This window comes from Tasmannia lanceolata, unplaced genomic scaffold (genome assembly GCF_043159265.1).
Source record: "Tasmannia lanceolata isolate RefF3 unplaced genomic scaffold, GAP_Taslan_0.1 ptg000015l, whole genome shotgun sequence".
Taxonomy (NCBI): domain Eukaryota; kingdom Viridiplantae; phylum Streptophyta; class Magnoliopsida; order Canellales; family Winteraceae; genus Tasmannia; species Tasmannia lanceolata.
In genome coordinates, this window is record NW_027518692.1 from 34389883 (window position 1) to 34402492 (window position 12610).

The 12610-nt window shown below is 40.8% G+C and overlaps 1 protein-coding gene across 1 annotated transcript; it reads left to right on the plus strand.

Annotated features, from left to right (window-relative positions):
• The first annotated feature begins 8368 nt into the window (after positions 1-8368).
• Positions 8369-10015, plus strand: LOC143846822 (UDP-glycosyltransferase 13-like). The gene has a single exon (XM_077355394.1). The coding sequence runs from the start codon at positions 8480-8482 to the stop codon at positions 9878-9880; it is 1401 nt and encodes a 466-aa protein (XP_077211509.1). The 5' UTR covers positions 8369-8479; the 3' UTR covers positions 9881-10015.
• Positions 10016-12610: the final 2595 nt, after the last annotated feature.

Sequence of the window (12610 nt, forward strand, 5' to 3'; positions counted from 1 at the left end):
GTCCCACTAGGAAAAGCGAATCCCCGTCGCCTCGTCCAAGGTTCCAAACTAAAATATAACACTTTATGGAAAGACAACCACTTATATATTTCAAGATTTTCATTTCAAACATGATATGGATCAAAACCATTTCATAAAAAAAAAAAATTGTAAACCTTCTTTGGTTTATTTAGAAAGAAAGATACTATTGGATTTAACACGAAAGAGAAATATGCTATAAAAATATGTGAGATACACAAGAAAAATTTGGAACGTCAATGCACTATGCAAGACGTGAAAGCAACACTCTAGAAGATGAGAATTTATATGATGCCCGACCGTCAAAATATAAAGGGCGCATATAGACAAAACCTGTTGCCTTGAGAAATGAACCAAGGAAAAGTAAAAAAGGGGTTTCTCTTGGATTCAAAATCAAGGGAGAGATGGTTCTCTCTCTCTCTCTCTCTGCCCTTTAGGTTTTGACGGTCCGGCACCATATAAGTTCTCCTTGAAGATAACGTCAATAGCCCTCTCTGCAAAAGTAAAACGTTAAAGAAGCACTCTAATTTTATTCACGTTTAAAACGGTATATATACATCTCGGATATAAAAGTAATGAAGAGACTTCGATCACATGCATACTACTTTCTATCTCTAGTGTCCTATACAAAATTAAATACTCTCTAATAGTTATCTCACTATAAGCCAAAACCAAAAGGGACAAGGACTCCTACGGGAGAGTCGGTGGTGGTAACACGTTCACAATTCTCCCCCTCGACACCGACTCACCAAACTATTCAAACCCATAATGAATCAACCCCGTTGGAGCGACCCCTCCAACGCCGTGTATGAATCAGTGATAACTCTAGCACTCCCCTTTAGCGCTAACTCTTCACAAGCCACGCTAAGTTCCTTTCGAAACTTCACAAACTTCTTGTAGTTAAACCCTTCGAAAGTATCATGAAACTTCGCTATCTCACCATACCACGCTCTCGGAGCCCCCTTCCACAACTTCCACACGCATTGCGGATTCTTGGTACTCTCAAACTCTCTAGGTTGCTCCATGAAATTTTTTTGATCCAATTCACCATGCAAGAATACATTCTTCATGTCCATCTGCCATTACTTCCACCCTTTACTTGCTGCCAATGCAATCAACACACGAACCGTTGTGATTTTCTCTGCCGGACTAAACATCTCATCAAAGTCAATCCCATATTGTTGGAAAAAACCTCGTGCCACTAGCCTCGCCTTGTATTGATCAATTGAACCATCCGCCTTTTGCTTCACCTTAAATACCCATTTACAAGAAATAGGCTTTACGTTTGGTGGAGATGGGACAAGATCCCACGTTTCATTCTTCCTCAAGGCAGTGATCTCCTCGCCTATAGCGAATTGCCACTCTTTGGTGTCTTTTGCCTCTTCAAAAGAAGTCGGCTCCTCTACCTTACGATTTTCTGAGACATTACCATCTACCGTAATTGGCTCCTCCAACTTACGGTCCTATGAGACACTACTATGAGACACTACACTCTTCCGTAAGTGTCTATTGATCATCAACCAAATTTGTTTCACAATCATGACTCATCGCAATAGGGAATTCTGCAACATTCAGTGCAAAACAGCCCTCCCCCTCAAAGTCATATTCCGTAGCAGTCTCTCCACCGCCACATCACATGCAAAAGAAGCTTGCATGTCCCATTCACCATCGTCATCCTCCTCCTTGTCTTTGGATTTGATGACAACATTCCCATCATCGGTCTCAATCCTAACCCGACAATTTCTTCTAATATGACCAGGCTTGCCACATCCATAACAATAAAAGTCAGATTTTTCTTGTGATTTTTCATTGTTATTAGCCCAATCATCTTTCTTGTAGCCATCCTTCGGCTTCTTATTTTTCTTCCACTTCCGCTTGCTACTCACCACAAGCGCTTCCTCACTTTCTTTCACAGATAATCCGACCATCTGTCTTGCCAACATCTCTTGATTAACCAAGAGATTCTCCAACTCTAGGAGAGATGGTTGCATTGGCCAACCACGTATAGCGGTGATAAAACCGCTAAACTCAGGCCTCAGGCCGCGGATAATCATTCTCCGCATCCGGCTTTCACTAGTCTTAGACTTCTCGTCTAATTGAGATATTTCATCACACAAGTTTTTAGCTTTCATAAATTAATCAGAAACTGATAAATTATCTTGTGTAAATGAACCGTGCCCGTTCCCCAAGAACTGGAACCGTGCATCATTCGCCCGTGAAAAGAGAGATGAGAGTGCCTCCCACGCTTCCTTTGAAATTTTCGCATTTTTAATATGCTCAATCAACTCCTTCTGTATTGACGCCTTCAATACGTACAACGCTTTTCCGCCACGGATCTTTCACTTCCGTAGCGTATCCACTCCCTCTTCTGGTACCTCGGTGTCGTTGCCATTCATTATCTCCCATAGATCATGGCCTTGAAGATACGACTCCAAGCACGACTTCCAATATATGTAATTGGTATTGTTGAGCCTTTCAATTCCTGCCAACTTACCAACTCTTTCCGCCATCTCTTCTTCCAACCTCGATATCACCTCGAAGAAACCAAAGAACAAACCGGTATTCCCACTTCGATATCCCCTCGAAGCAAATCCAAGAACACATTAGTATTCCGATCGAACACCTGCTTTTATACCACTTGTAAACCTTCTTTGGTTTATTTAGGAAGAAAGATAATATTAGATTTAACACGAAAGAGAAATATGCTATGAAAATATGTGAGATACACAAGAAAAATTTGGAACGCCAATGCACTGTGAAAGACATGAAAGCAACACTCTGGAAGATAACGTCAATAGCCCTCTCTGCAAAAGTAAAACGTTAAAGAAGCACTCTAATTTTATTCACGTTTAAAATGGTATATATACATCTCGGATATAAAAGTAATGAAGAGACTTTGATCACATACCTACTACTTTCTATCTCTAGTGTCCTATACAAAATAAAATACTCTCTAATAGTTATCTCACTATAAGCCAAAACCAAAAGGGATATGGACTCCTATGGGAGAGTCGGTGGTGGTAACACGTTCACAATAATAACATAATAATAATATATGGATATTTATGTAATTTTATAGGCGGGGAGGGGCTGGGCAAGAGCCATCCCCATCCTCGCCCTGTCCCCGCCACTGGGAATTTTTCAATCCTCATCCCCGTCCCTACTTAAATCGGGGAATCCCTGCCCTACACAGGGCGGATCCCCGTTTTCGCAGGTTTAATTGCCATTGTTATGCCTATACATCATACAAGGCGTATTTTTTTTAGAAAACTCACAGGGCCACTTTCTTTGAAGATCCAAACTGTTCATTTGTTGAGCTCCAACGTAAATAGGTTGTGCCCCAAAAATCATCTCGATGATCCTAGCCCTCTGATCTAATACGAATGCACCATATATGAATCTCCACAGATTGAAGAGTTAGTATAATCGTAGGGAGAAGTTTTTTTTTTACAAGGCCTATTTACATTAGGTTGCAACAAATAAGTGGTTTGGACCTTCGAACAAAGTAAGCCAAAGTGTTACCTTCTTCAAAGATCTAAACCATTCATTGTCGGTCCCTCTTGAGAGAGAGTACTAGTTCTTGATATACTTTGTACTTCCATTTTTTCTTAGATATTTGCTTCTAAGGATAGGTCTCGTACTCTTGTCTTTGTTCTCTTGGTTTGTATCTATGTTCTTCTGATATGGTTGGTGTTTTGTATGATGATTGTAATTAATATCTTTCACATTCTAATAAACCGGTGGGGGCCAAACCAAAGCGTACCTATCAAAGAAAGCGATCAAAACCGAGCACGTATATTGATCAAAAGAGGAAAACACAACAAAACGGTAAGCTGCGGGTGGGAGCCCACGCCGGCAGAAGATAGAAAATGGAAGAAGAGGAACAAGCTGCACATAAAAGTAATAAAAAACATGAAACAAAAATGAAAAGAGGTAAAAGATAAAGAGGGCAGTCAGGTATCTACAAGAGCATAGCCTTTGAAGATGAAATTATATGGTTAATGCACCCAATAATTTTGAATCATATGGGACCCCTCAAAACCAGCAATCAGGCAACCCCAAGAGCATAGCCTCAAGTCCAGCTCCGGTATCTACAAATAGATTTTCAGTTTTAAAAGGCTTTGAAGATGAAGTTTTGATTACGGAAAAACCTCATCAGCAAAAGAATCAGAATCTCGTTCGCTCGCAGTTGCCTCAGTTGGGCTTGGTGAAGATGAAAATTGGCAAAAGGTCCTGTCAAAAAAGGATAAAAAGGGAAAATCCCCTATAACTCTCTTGCGTCCATCGCCTACCTGCATTCTGCCCTACATTGCAAACCCTCCCAAACTGGGATAACTTCAGTGCTGTTGGGGTTTGTTTTGTTCTACTATGGCTGCAGGTTTTAGTGTTCTGTTGTCTTCTTTTGTTTGTTTTCTTCCCCCTGTTTGTCTTTGGGCAATCCTTTTGGGGTTTTGTCTTTGTGGTTTTGTTCCCCTCTGCGTGTTGAGGGTTTGCTTCTCAAGCTTTTCTTGTATCTTCCTTTTATTTAGAGTACAAATCTGGTAGCGGTCTTACCCAACCCCAGCTTACTAATAAAAAAACAAAAAAGATAAAGAGGGCAAAATAGTCATTTGCCTTGTGGCGCCTGATGTGATTTGATTTGTAAGTGTCACCCATCATCTATTATTAGACTGCACTTTGCAATTAATTCACCCTACCTATAAGAAAAGTATTTAGCAAGAAGATTTGTGTCATTATCAAAACATGGTAGTGCAGATATCGGTTGATCTATGATAGGGCCGGCAATTTCACCCGTGAAGACGGGGATCCGCCCGTCCCCGCCCGAACGGGGCGGGGAATCCCCGTATCCGGACAGGGACGGAGGCAAAAGTGATTTCCCTGGTGCGGTGCGGGGCGGGGATGGATTGGGATCGCCTCGCCCCACCCCGCATAGTAATACTATCAATGTAATCGAAACAGCGAAACTGATTCTGAAACGGTGAAACCTTTCCTTTATTTTGTAGTTGTAGTGCAAAAATTAATTTTTTTGTTATAGGCTACTGATACTGGCAGCCATGTTTTATAAATGCACTAACTCATATTGGCATATTGCCTTTTACTATTGAAAGTTTGAAACAGCTGTCAAAGACTCAAAAGTCAAAATTCAAAAGTTATTAAAGTTTCCAAAAATTAAAAAACAAAGAGGGATTGCCTGCCTTTTATTTTGCCATTTTGGTCTTTTTTCCCTTTTCTAACGGGAACAAAGAATAAGAGAGAGGGAATGTGTTTTTAGCTTTTGGGATATTAGGGTTTGGGACTTTGGAGGAGAGACATAGAGCGAAAGAAGAAAGGGTTTTGGGGCGGGGATGGGAGGTAAGCATTCCCCGCGGGGCGGGGATGGGGATCCCCCGAAAGCGGGGATGGGGCGGGGACGGGGAATTCAACCATATGCGGGGGGGGCTGGGGCGGGGAATGGGCCTCCAGTCGTGACAAGAGGATGGAGCCCGAGGGAGTGAGCTCAATCCCCTTGAAATGCTAAAAATATTGTGGAAATGCTACCAACACTTTCAAAGGCGGCCTAGGAGAAGGACATTTAAGCATATAACGTCAATGTCCATGGGCCCGTATGCTTAGTTTTCATTGCATATCGTGTAGTTTTTTATGGACGCTTTAGGAGAGCAAAGACAAAGAAGCAACGTACGCAAATGAAGATGATATCGGCAGTCGATGTGGATCTTCTACCATTCCTTTATAATATTCTATGCTATCCATTTAAATTATCCATTTAAAATTGTACAGACCACATCATAGGTTGATCTAAACTGTCCATGTGATGGAACACAACATCAATAGGTTGTGGTTGTAAAATCATTTCCATAGGCTGATCCTAGCCCTCCAATCTATAGAGGTTTCTATGATTGTTGTTCCTCTTAAGGTGCCCAGAATTCGTCAATATTTTTTACAGGTGTCCTGCATTCGTAATATCAACATTTATGTAATTTGACCCGCATATAGTGAATAAGGAAAAATAGTTTTTTTCGTCATCGTTAGGGGTGCAACTTGGGTGTCAACCCTACCCAATTTGGGTTGGGTTGGGTCGGGCTGACTCGATTTGATATGATACCAATTGTTGAGCACCTCAACTCAAGCCGGGTTGTTTTGGATTTTGAGAACCAATAGTGAGCCACCAATAATAAGTTTTTAACTCACAATCGGTTCTCAAAATCTAAACTAAACAGGAACTAACAATTAACAAAGGAAAATATTATCCGTACTACTATATTTTGATGATCACACTCCTCACTTTATTCAAGTACGGTATGGGCCGCACCTTAGGATTATCCAAACCGTCCATTGTGGACTGTGGAGACTATTTGAATGTTGAAAAATAAAAACACACATACAAAACTTCTTCAGATGGAACCCAAATTTGAGTTTCGGGTCGGGTCGGGTTGCCCGACAGCCCAACCCGATTTCCAATTAGGGTTGATTTTTCCCAACCCAACCCAACCCGATTTGCGAAAACGCTTAACCCGACTCAACCCAAATTCAGGTTGAACCCGACCTGCGTGGGAACATCCAAGTAACAACGACGGTTTGAAATTATATATAATGCTAATGTCCTCACTACCATATTTTATAATGGCACTACTCACCTTATTTTGATGATCGCACTCATCACTCTATTAAAATGTACGGTATGGCCCATACCCCGGGTCGGTACTTTTCATATGTAGATTACGATTTTACCCTGAAATAATTTCTTATAGAGATAGATGTTAGATATCAGCAAAGGGGTTAATGATAAAACAGTAATGCTAAAGTGTAAATCCCAGACAAAAAGAAAAGAAATTTCTTTTGGATGGGTCACTTCCTACATAGGTTGTGCCCCAAAAATAATTTTCATAGGTCGATCCGAACCCTCCGATCTATAGAGGGTTATAGGTTGATCTAAACCGTCCATGTGATGGAACACAACATCAATCGGTTGTGCCCGTAAAACTATTTCCATAGGTTGATCCTAGCCCTCCAATCGATATAGGCTGATCCTAGCCCTCCAATCGATAGGGATTTCCATAATTGTTGTTCCTCTTCAGGTGCCCGGAATTCATCAATATTTTGCAAGTGTCCTGCATGAGTAATATAAAGTAGTTCTTTCGTCATTGTCATATGTCTTTACCACTTATTGGTAGTTTTTTGCCGTAATTGTCACAGACAGGTACCCTATGTCGGTACTTTTCGTATGTAGATTACGATTTTACCCTCAAATAATTTCTCATAGAGACAGATTTTAGATATCAGCAAAGGGGTTAATGGTAAAAGAGTAATGCTGACGTGTGGATCAAAAGGCGGGACACAAGCAGAAATAACGGCAAATGACAGAAATGCCCTTACATGTGGGATACAATTGGATATTATGGTAAAAGAGTAATGCTGACGCGTGGATCAAAAGGCGGAACACAAGCAGGAATAACGGCAAATGACAGAAATGCCCTTACATGTGGGATACAATTGGAATTATGACAATATGACACAAGCAGAAATAATGGCAAAGAGTGGAAGAACTTAACCCATCATTGGGGTTAATGATAAAAGAGTACTGCTGACGTGTGGATCAAAAGGTAGGACACAAGCGGAAATAAGGGCAAATGACACATGCCCTTACATGTGGGATACAATTGGAATTATGGCAGTAGGACACAAGCGGAAATAACAGCAAAAGGTGGAAGAACTTAACCCATCATTTTGCCTTTATATATTGTAGTTGGATTTTCCGAACCGAGTTCGGTTTTGGAAGTGTTTTCCAATTTTGAATACGGAGACTTATTCTTTGCCGGCACATCCATCACAATCCAAAGCACTTTAGTTTTCAGGGGCACGAGCTTTTAGTTAGAAATCTGACTTTCTCCAAGGAGAAAATCATTAAGGTGAAAAGAGTACCATTACCAAAAAGGTAATACCAAAATTATCTTTGTTGAAATATTATATACCACACCATGTTGTTTTGATCGTAACAATCCATATACTGAGTGGTTGTTGAGAGCGTCTTTAACAACTGGCTCTTAAATCAGAATGTTAGGTGTCGGATGCCACTAATGAAAGGAGGGCCAATAAAAGTGAACAGAGCCAAAGAGCAAAATAATGAAATGTAGACATTATGAGGAAGACACAAATAATAAAGGGAAATGATTTCAGCACTTGAATGTTTTGATAAACATGCGCTCACTTGTTTGTCGTGTAGCATTTAAAGGGCTTTAAGAGCCTTTTGAATACTACACGACAGACAAGTGGAGCGCATGTTTATCAAAACACTAGAGCGCAGAAATCATTTCCCATAATAAAATAACCCTATACTGAACTGTAGACAATAATGAGAGACAAATAAAACGGGGTGCAAGTATCACTTACCATACTCCTATATCCCTTCTTTCTACTCATCTTACCTATATAGCTAGTCTCTCTCTCTTTCTCTCTCAACAAAATGTCAAATTCCGGCGATAAAACTCCCCCTCACGTAGCCCTCCTTCCAAGCTCCGGCATGGGCCACCTAACCCCATTCCTCCGGCTAGCCGCGACCCTAGCCGGCCGCGGTGTAACCGTAACCCTCATCACCATCTGCCCCACCGTCTCCGCCGCGGAATCACACCACCTCTCCCAATTCCTCTCCTCCCTCCCCCAAATTCACCCCCTTGAATTCCAAATCCAGCCCCTTGACCCAACCACTACCACCTCCAATGACCCTTTCTTCCTCCACTTCGAAGCCATAAGTCGCTCCGCCCACCTCCTCACCCCTCTCCTCTCCTCCTCCTCCTTCTCCGCCCTCGTCACCGATATCTCCCTCGCCTCCGCCTTCTCCCCAATAGCCTCCAATCTCAACCTCCCAAACCACATTCTCTTCACTTCCTCCGCATCTATGCTCGCATTTTGTGCATATTTCTCAACCCAATTCTCCACCATCACCACCACCACCACCACGGCCACGATCAACCTTCCCGATGTTTTCGACATTCCCGGCTTACCTCCCTTACCAAAATCCTCAATCCCACCACCCCTCCTCGATCCCGCGCACCTCTTCACAACCCAATTCATAAAAAACGGTCTCGCCGTACTAAAATCCACCTCCATCATCATCAACACGTTCGACGAGTTCGAACCATACTCTCTCACCACCATGAATGAAGGTAAATTAGACTCTGGGATGCCGCAGGTATTCGCGATCGGACCGTTGGATCAATGCGAGTTCGAAAAGGGTACCCCATTATCATGGCTAGACTTGCACCCAGATGAGTCGGTTGTATATGTTAGTTTTGGGAGTAGGACGGCTTTATCTGAAGAGCAAATTAAGGAGTTGGGTGTTGGGTTGGAGAAAAGTGGGTGTAGGTTTTTGTGGGTGGTGAAGAGTAAGGTGGTTGATAGAGAGGAAGAAGTGGAAGAGTTGGAGAGAATAATAGGTGAAGGGTTTATAGGGAGGAATAAGGAGAAGGGTTTGGTTGTGATGGATTGGGTGGACCAAGGGAAGATTTTGGGGCATAAATCAGTGGGGGGATTTGTGAGTCATTGTGGGTGGAATTCTATGACTGAGGCAGCTTGGTATGGTGTGCCTGTTTTGGCTTGGCCACAAGCTGGGGATCAGAGGATAAATGCTGGGGTTGTGGGGAGGGGTGGGTTGGGGATTTGGATGGAGAAATGGGGGTGGAAAGGGGAGGAAAAGGGGGTTGTGAAAGGGGAGGAAATTGGGGAGATAGTGAGGAAGTTTATGGGGAATTTGGATTTGAAGGTGGGGGCGAAAAGGGTGAGGGAGGGGGCGAGGAAGGCGGTGGAAAGTGGGGGGAGTTCGGACAAGGGGTTGAGGGAAGTAGTTGAGATGTGGAAGAGAGGGTGAGACACGTGTGAGTGTTTTTTTTTTTTTTGGCTTTTGCTTTTGGTTGTTTGTCCTTTGTCGTCTCTAACAACTTAGCTGTGAAATTAATTCCATGCTTCTCTTTTTTAAGTTTTCCCAACTTGAAGATGTGTGAATTGTCGATTTCACCCTTGTGAGATGCCTAATGAAACTTCAAATCAAGATCAATGCATTCACGTGTGTGTGAGAGAAGGGAGGGGGGGTGGGTCTCAATTAATCCCATTTCTTTTGGAAAAGGCTACTGAAACTTGCACTACTATGTTTTGAACATAGTAAGGGAAATGATTTCCCCTCACTAAAACAGATAAAATCCCCCCCGCCTTCACTGCTTGAGGATAAATTCACCCTGTAACGTTTTTCTTTGAACGTTTTTTTTTTTTTTTTTGGGGGGGGGTGGGGGTATGATTCCCCTTTTTAGGAGCTGAAATAACCTTTCACAGCTACTTAAATAATAAAAGACAAGATGTGACAGCTACTTAAATAATAAAAGACAAGATGAGTTAGTGCGATTATTAAAACATCATAGTGCCAATATCAGTAGCAAGTGTTTTCCAAAAGAAAAGAGATAATTTTCCTAGGCTACTGATATTGGCACTACCATTTTTTAATAAAGGAATTTGCTAGCGTCCATCGCAAAAGGCATTTCATGGATGGCCTGTTGCATCTGACCGCAGCCACAAAGGCTCACTTTTTACCAGATTTTGTGTTCATTCAGACGGGGGCCTGGCATCAGATGCAACGTACCATCCTTGAAATGCCTTTTGCGATGGACTGTAGCAAATCCCTTTAATAAATGTGCAAACTTGGCCTTTTTTCAAAAAGAAAAAAGGCTAAGGTAATGACCTTTCAGAGTTGTTTAAAAAAGATAAAAAGCTTAGTTTGTGCAATTATTAGAAATAGTAGTACAAACAATAGCAGCCTAAAGACTGGTAAATCATGACCGAAAGATGGTTTGGTTATCAAACGCCAGCCTAAGCCTCCTAAAGACTATTTATTTTGTTGAAGGATGGTTGTGTTGCCAAACGCCAGCCTAAGCCCCCTAAAGACTTTATTTTGTCGGAGGATGGTTGACCCACGTGGCATCTCTAACCTTTACTCGCAAATAGCGTGAACGATTGTTTGGTTGTAAACCCTAGAGTTTTATCAGTCTCTCACTCTCTCAACCTGTGATGACTGCATAATCAAAACCCCTTCTACTACCATCACCTCCGCATCCCTTTTAATCACTAAAAAACCATAACAAAAAAAAAACATAATGAAACATAAAACCTAAATCACCTGCCATAATCTCAGTGAAAGTTTTATGTGAATACTATCGTCCTCAATCATTTGCTTATTGATAAATCTCTAACTTTAGGTCTATTCAAATTGATTGAACAGTGAAATACCATGACGTATATATCTAGGGAATAGTCGCTTCAAAATGAATCCTCCCTAGATACATTTCTTAAATTTCATTATGGATCCATTATAGATCTATTTCGAATATACGGATCGGGTTGTGCTAAAGATTCAAAACCAATTTTATTCTTCTCTTTCTTTATAATTCTTCATTTCTTTCTTTCTTTATTTTATAGTTTTTTTATTTCTACACAGTTCTTGAGAATTTACCTCTTATTTTCTCTCGAAAGTTTATCTGCATTCTTTTTGGACAACAGTTTTCAGAAAGACAATTGCAGATCATGACCGAAATGCCCTTCTTTTAAGGATAAATTCTCAAATAAACAGCATATCAACTAAAGTTATCATCGTTGCCATCTGCAACAAACACCTACTAAGGTTTCTCTATGCGAAAATTATGATGTCGAAAGAAAGTATGGCCGGCATATATGGTATGCCATCCATTAATAAGCCTATTTAATACATACATTAGACTAGGGGTGTCATTGGTTGCCTTCAAATAAGTCTTTAGTAAAGATTTCACCCAAGTTTGGTCCCACATCAGGAAAAAATCATGTTTGGTTGTCACCCTAAACTCGTGGTTGCTACTTACTTTGTCGGAGGATGGTCGACCGACATGGAATTCCCAGACTCACAAATAACTTGAAAATTAGAGATTGTTTTTTGGTAAACCCCTTGGTTTTATAAGTCTCTCTCTATCCTTGAAATTGTGATGACTACATAATCAAAACCCCTTTCTATTACGGCTAGCTTTACACCCATTTTAGTCGTTCAAGAATTATAATGAACAAATAAAGAAACACAAAACCTTAATTACCTTCAAAAATCCCCAACAGAAATATATGGATAGAGGGGGCATCTTATTGTCGTCAATCGTCCACTTCCCATGGTCCTCTCCGTCTGTATTTCGGTTACCAAGTCAAATTCTCTCTTCCTCTTGATATTTTTTGATTATTTTACCTGGCCAACAGGTCAGTATCATTAGAGGGGATGTATTATAACTTTCTCTTGATGGAATGAATTCAAGAACAATGTGTTTTATGGGATTTAATAATTTCTACCTAGTTCTTGAGACTTTATCTCTTATTTTTTTTTGGAAAGTTTATCTATTTTCCTTTTGAAAGATAATTTAAGTTACACAATTGTAGATTATGACCAAAATACCCTCTATTAAGAATAAATTTTAAAATAAATGTCATCTTTGTTAGACTATATGCCCCAAAATCCAGTCATTTAGTAATGCATAAGATTAAATTAATAAACTCCATGACAATTAATGGGTATAATAAAGGAATGTGTTTGCGTAGTTTA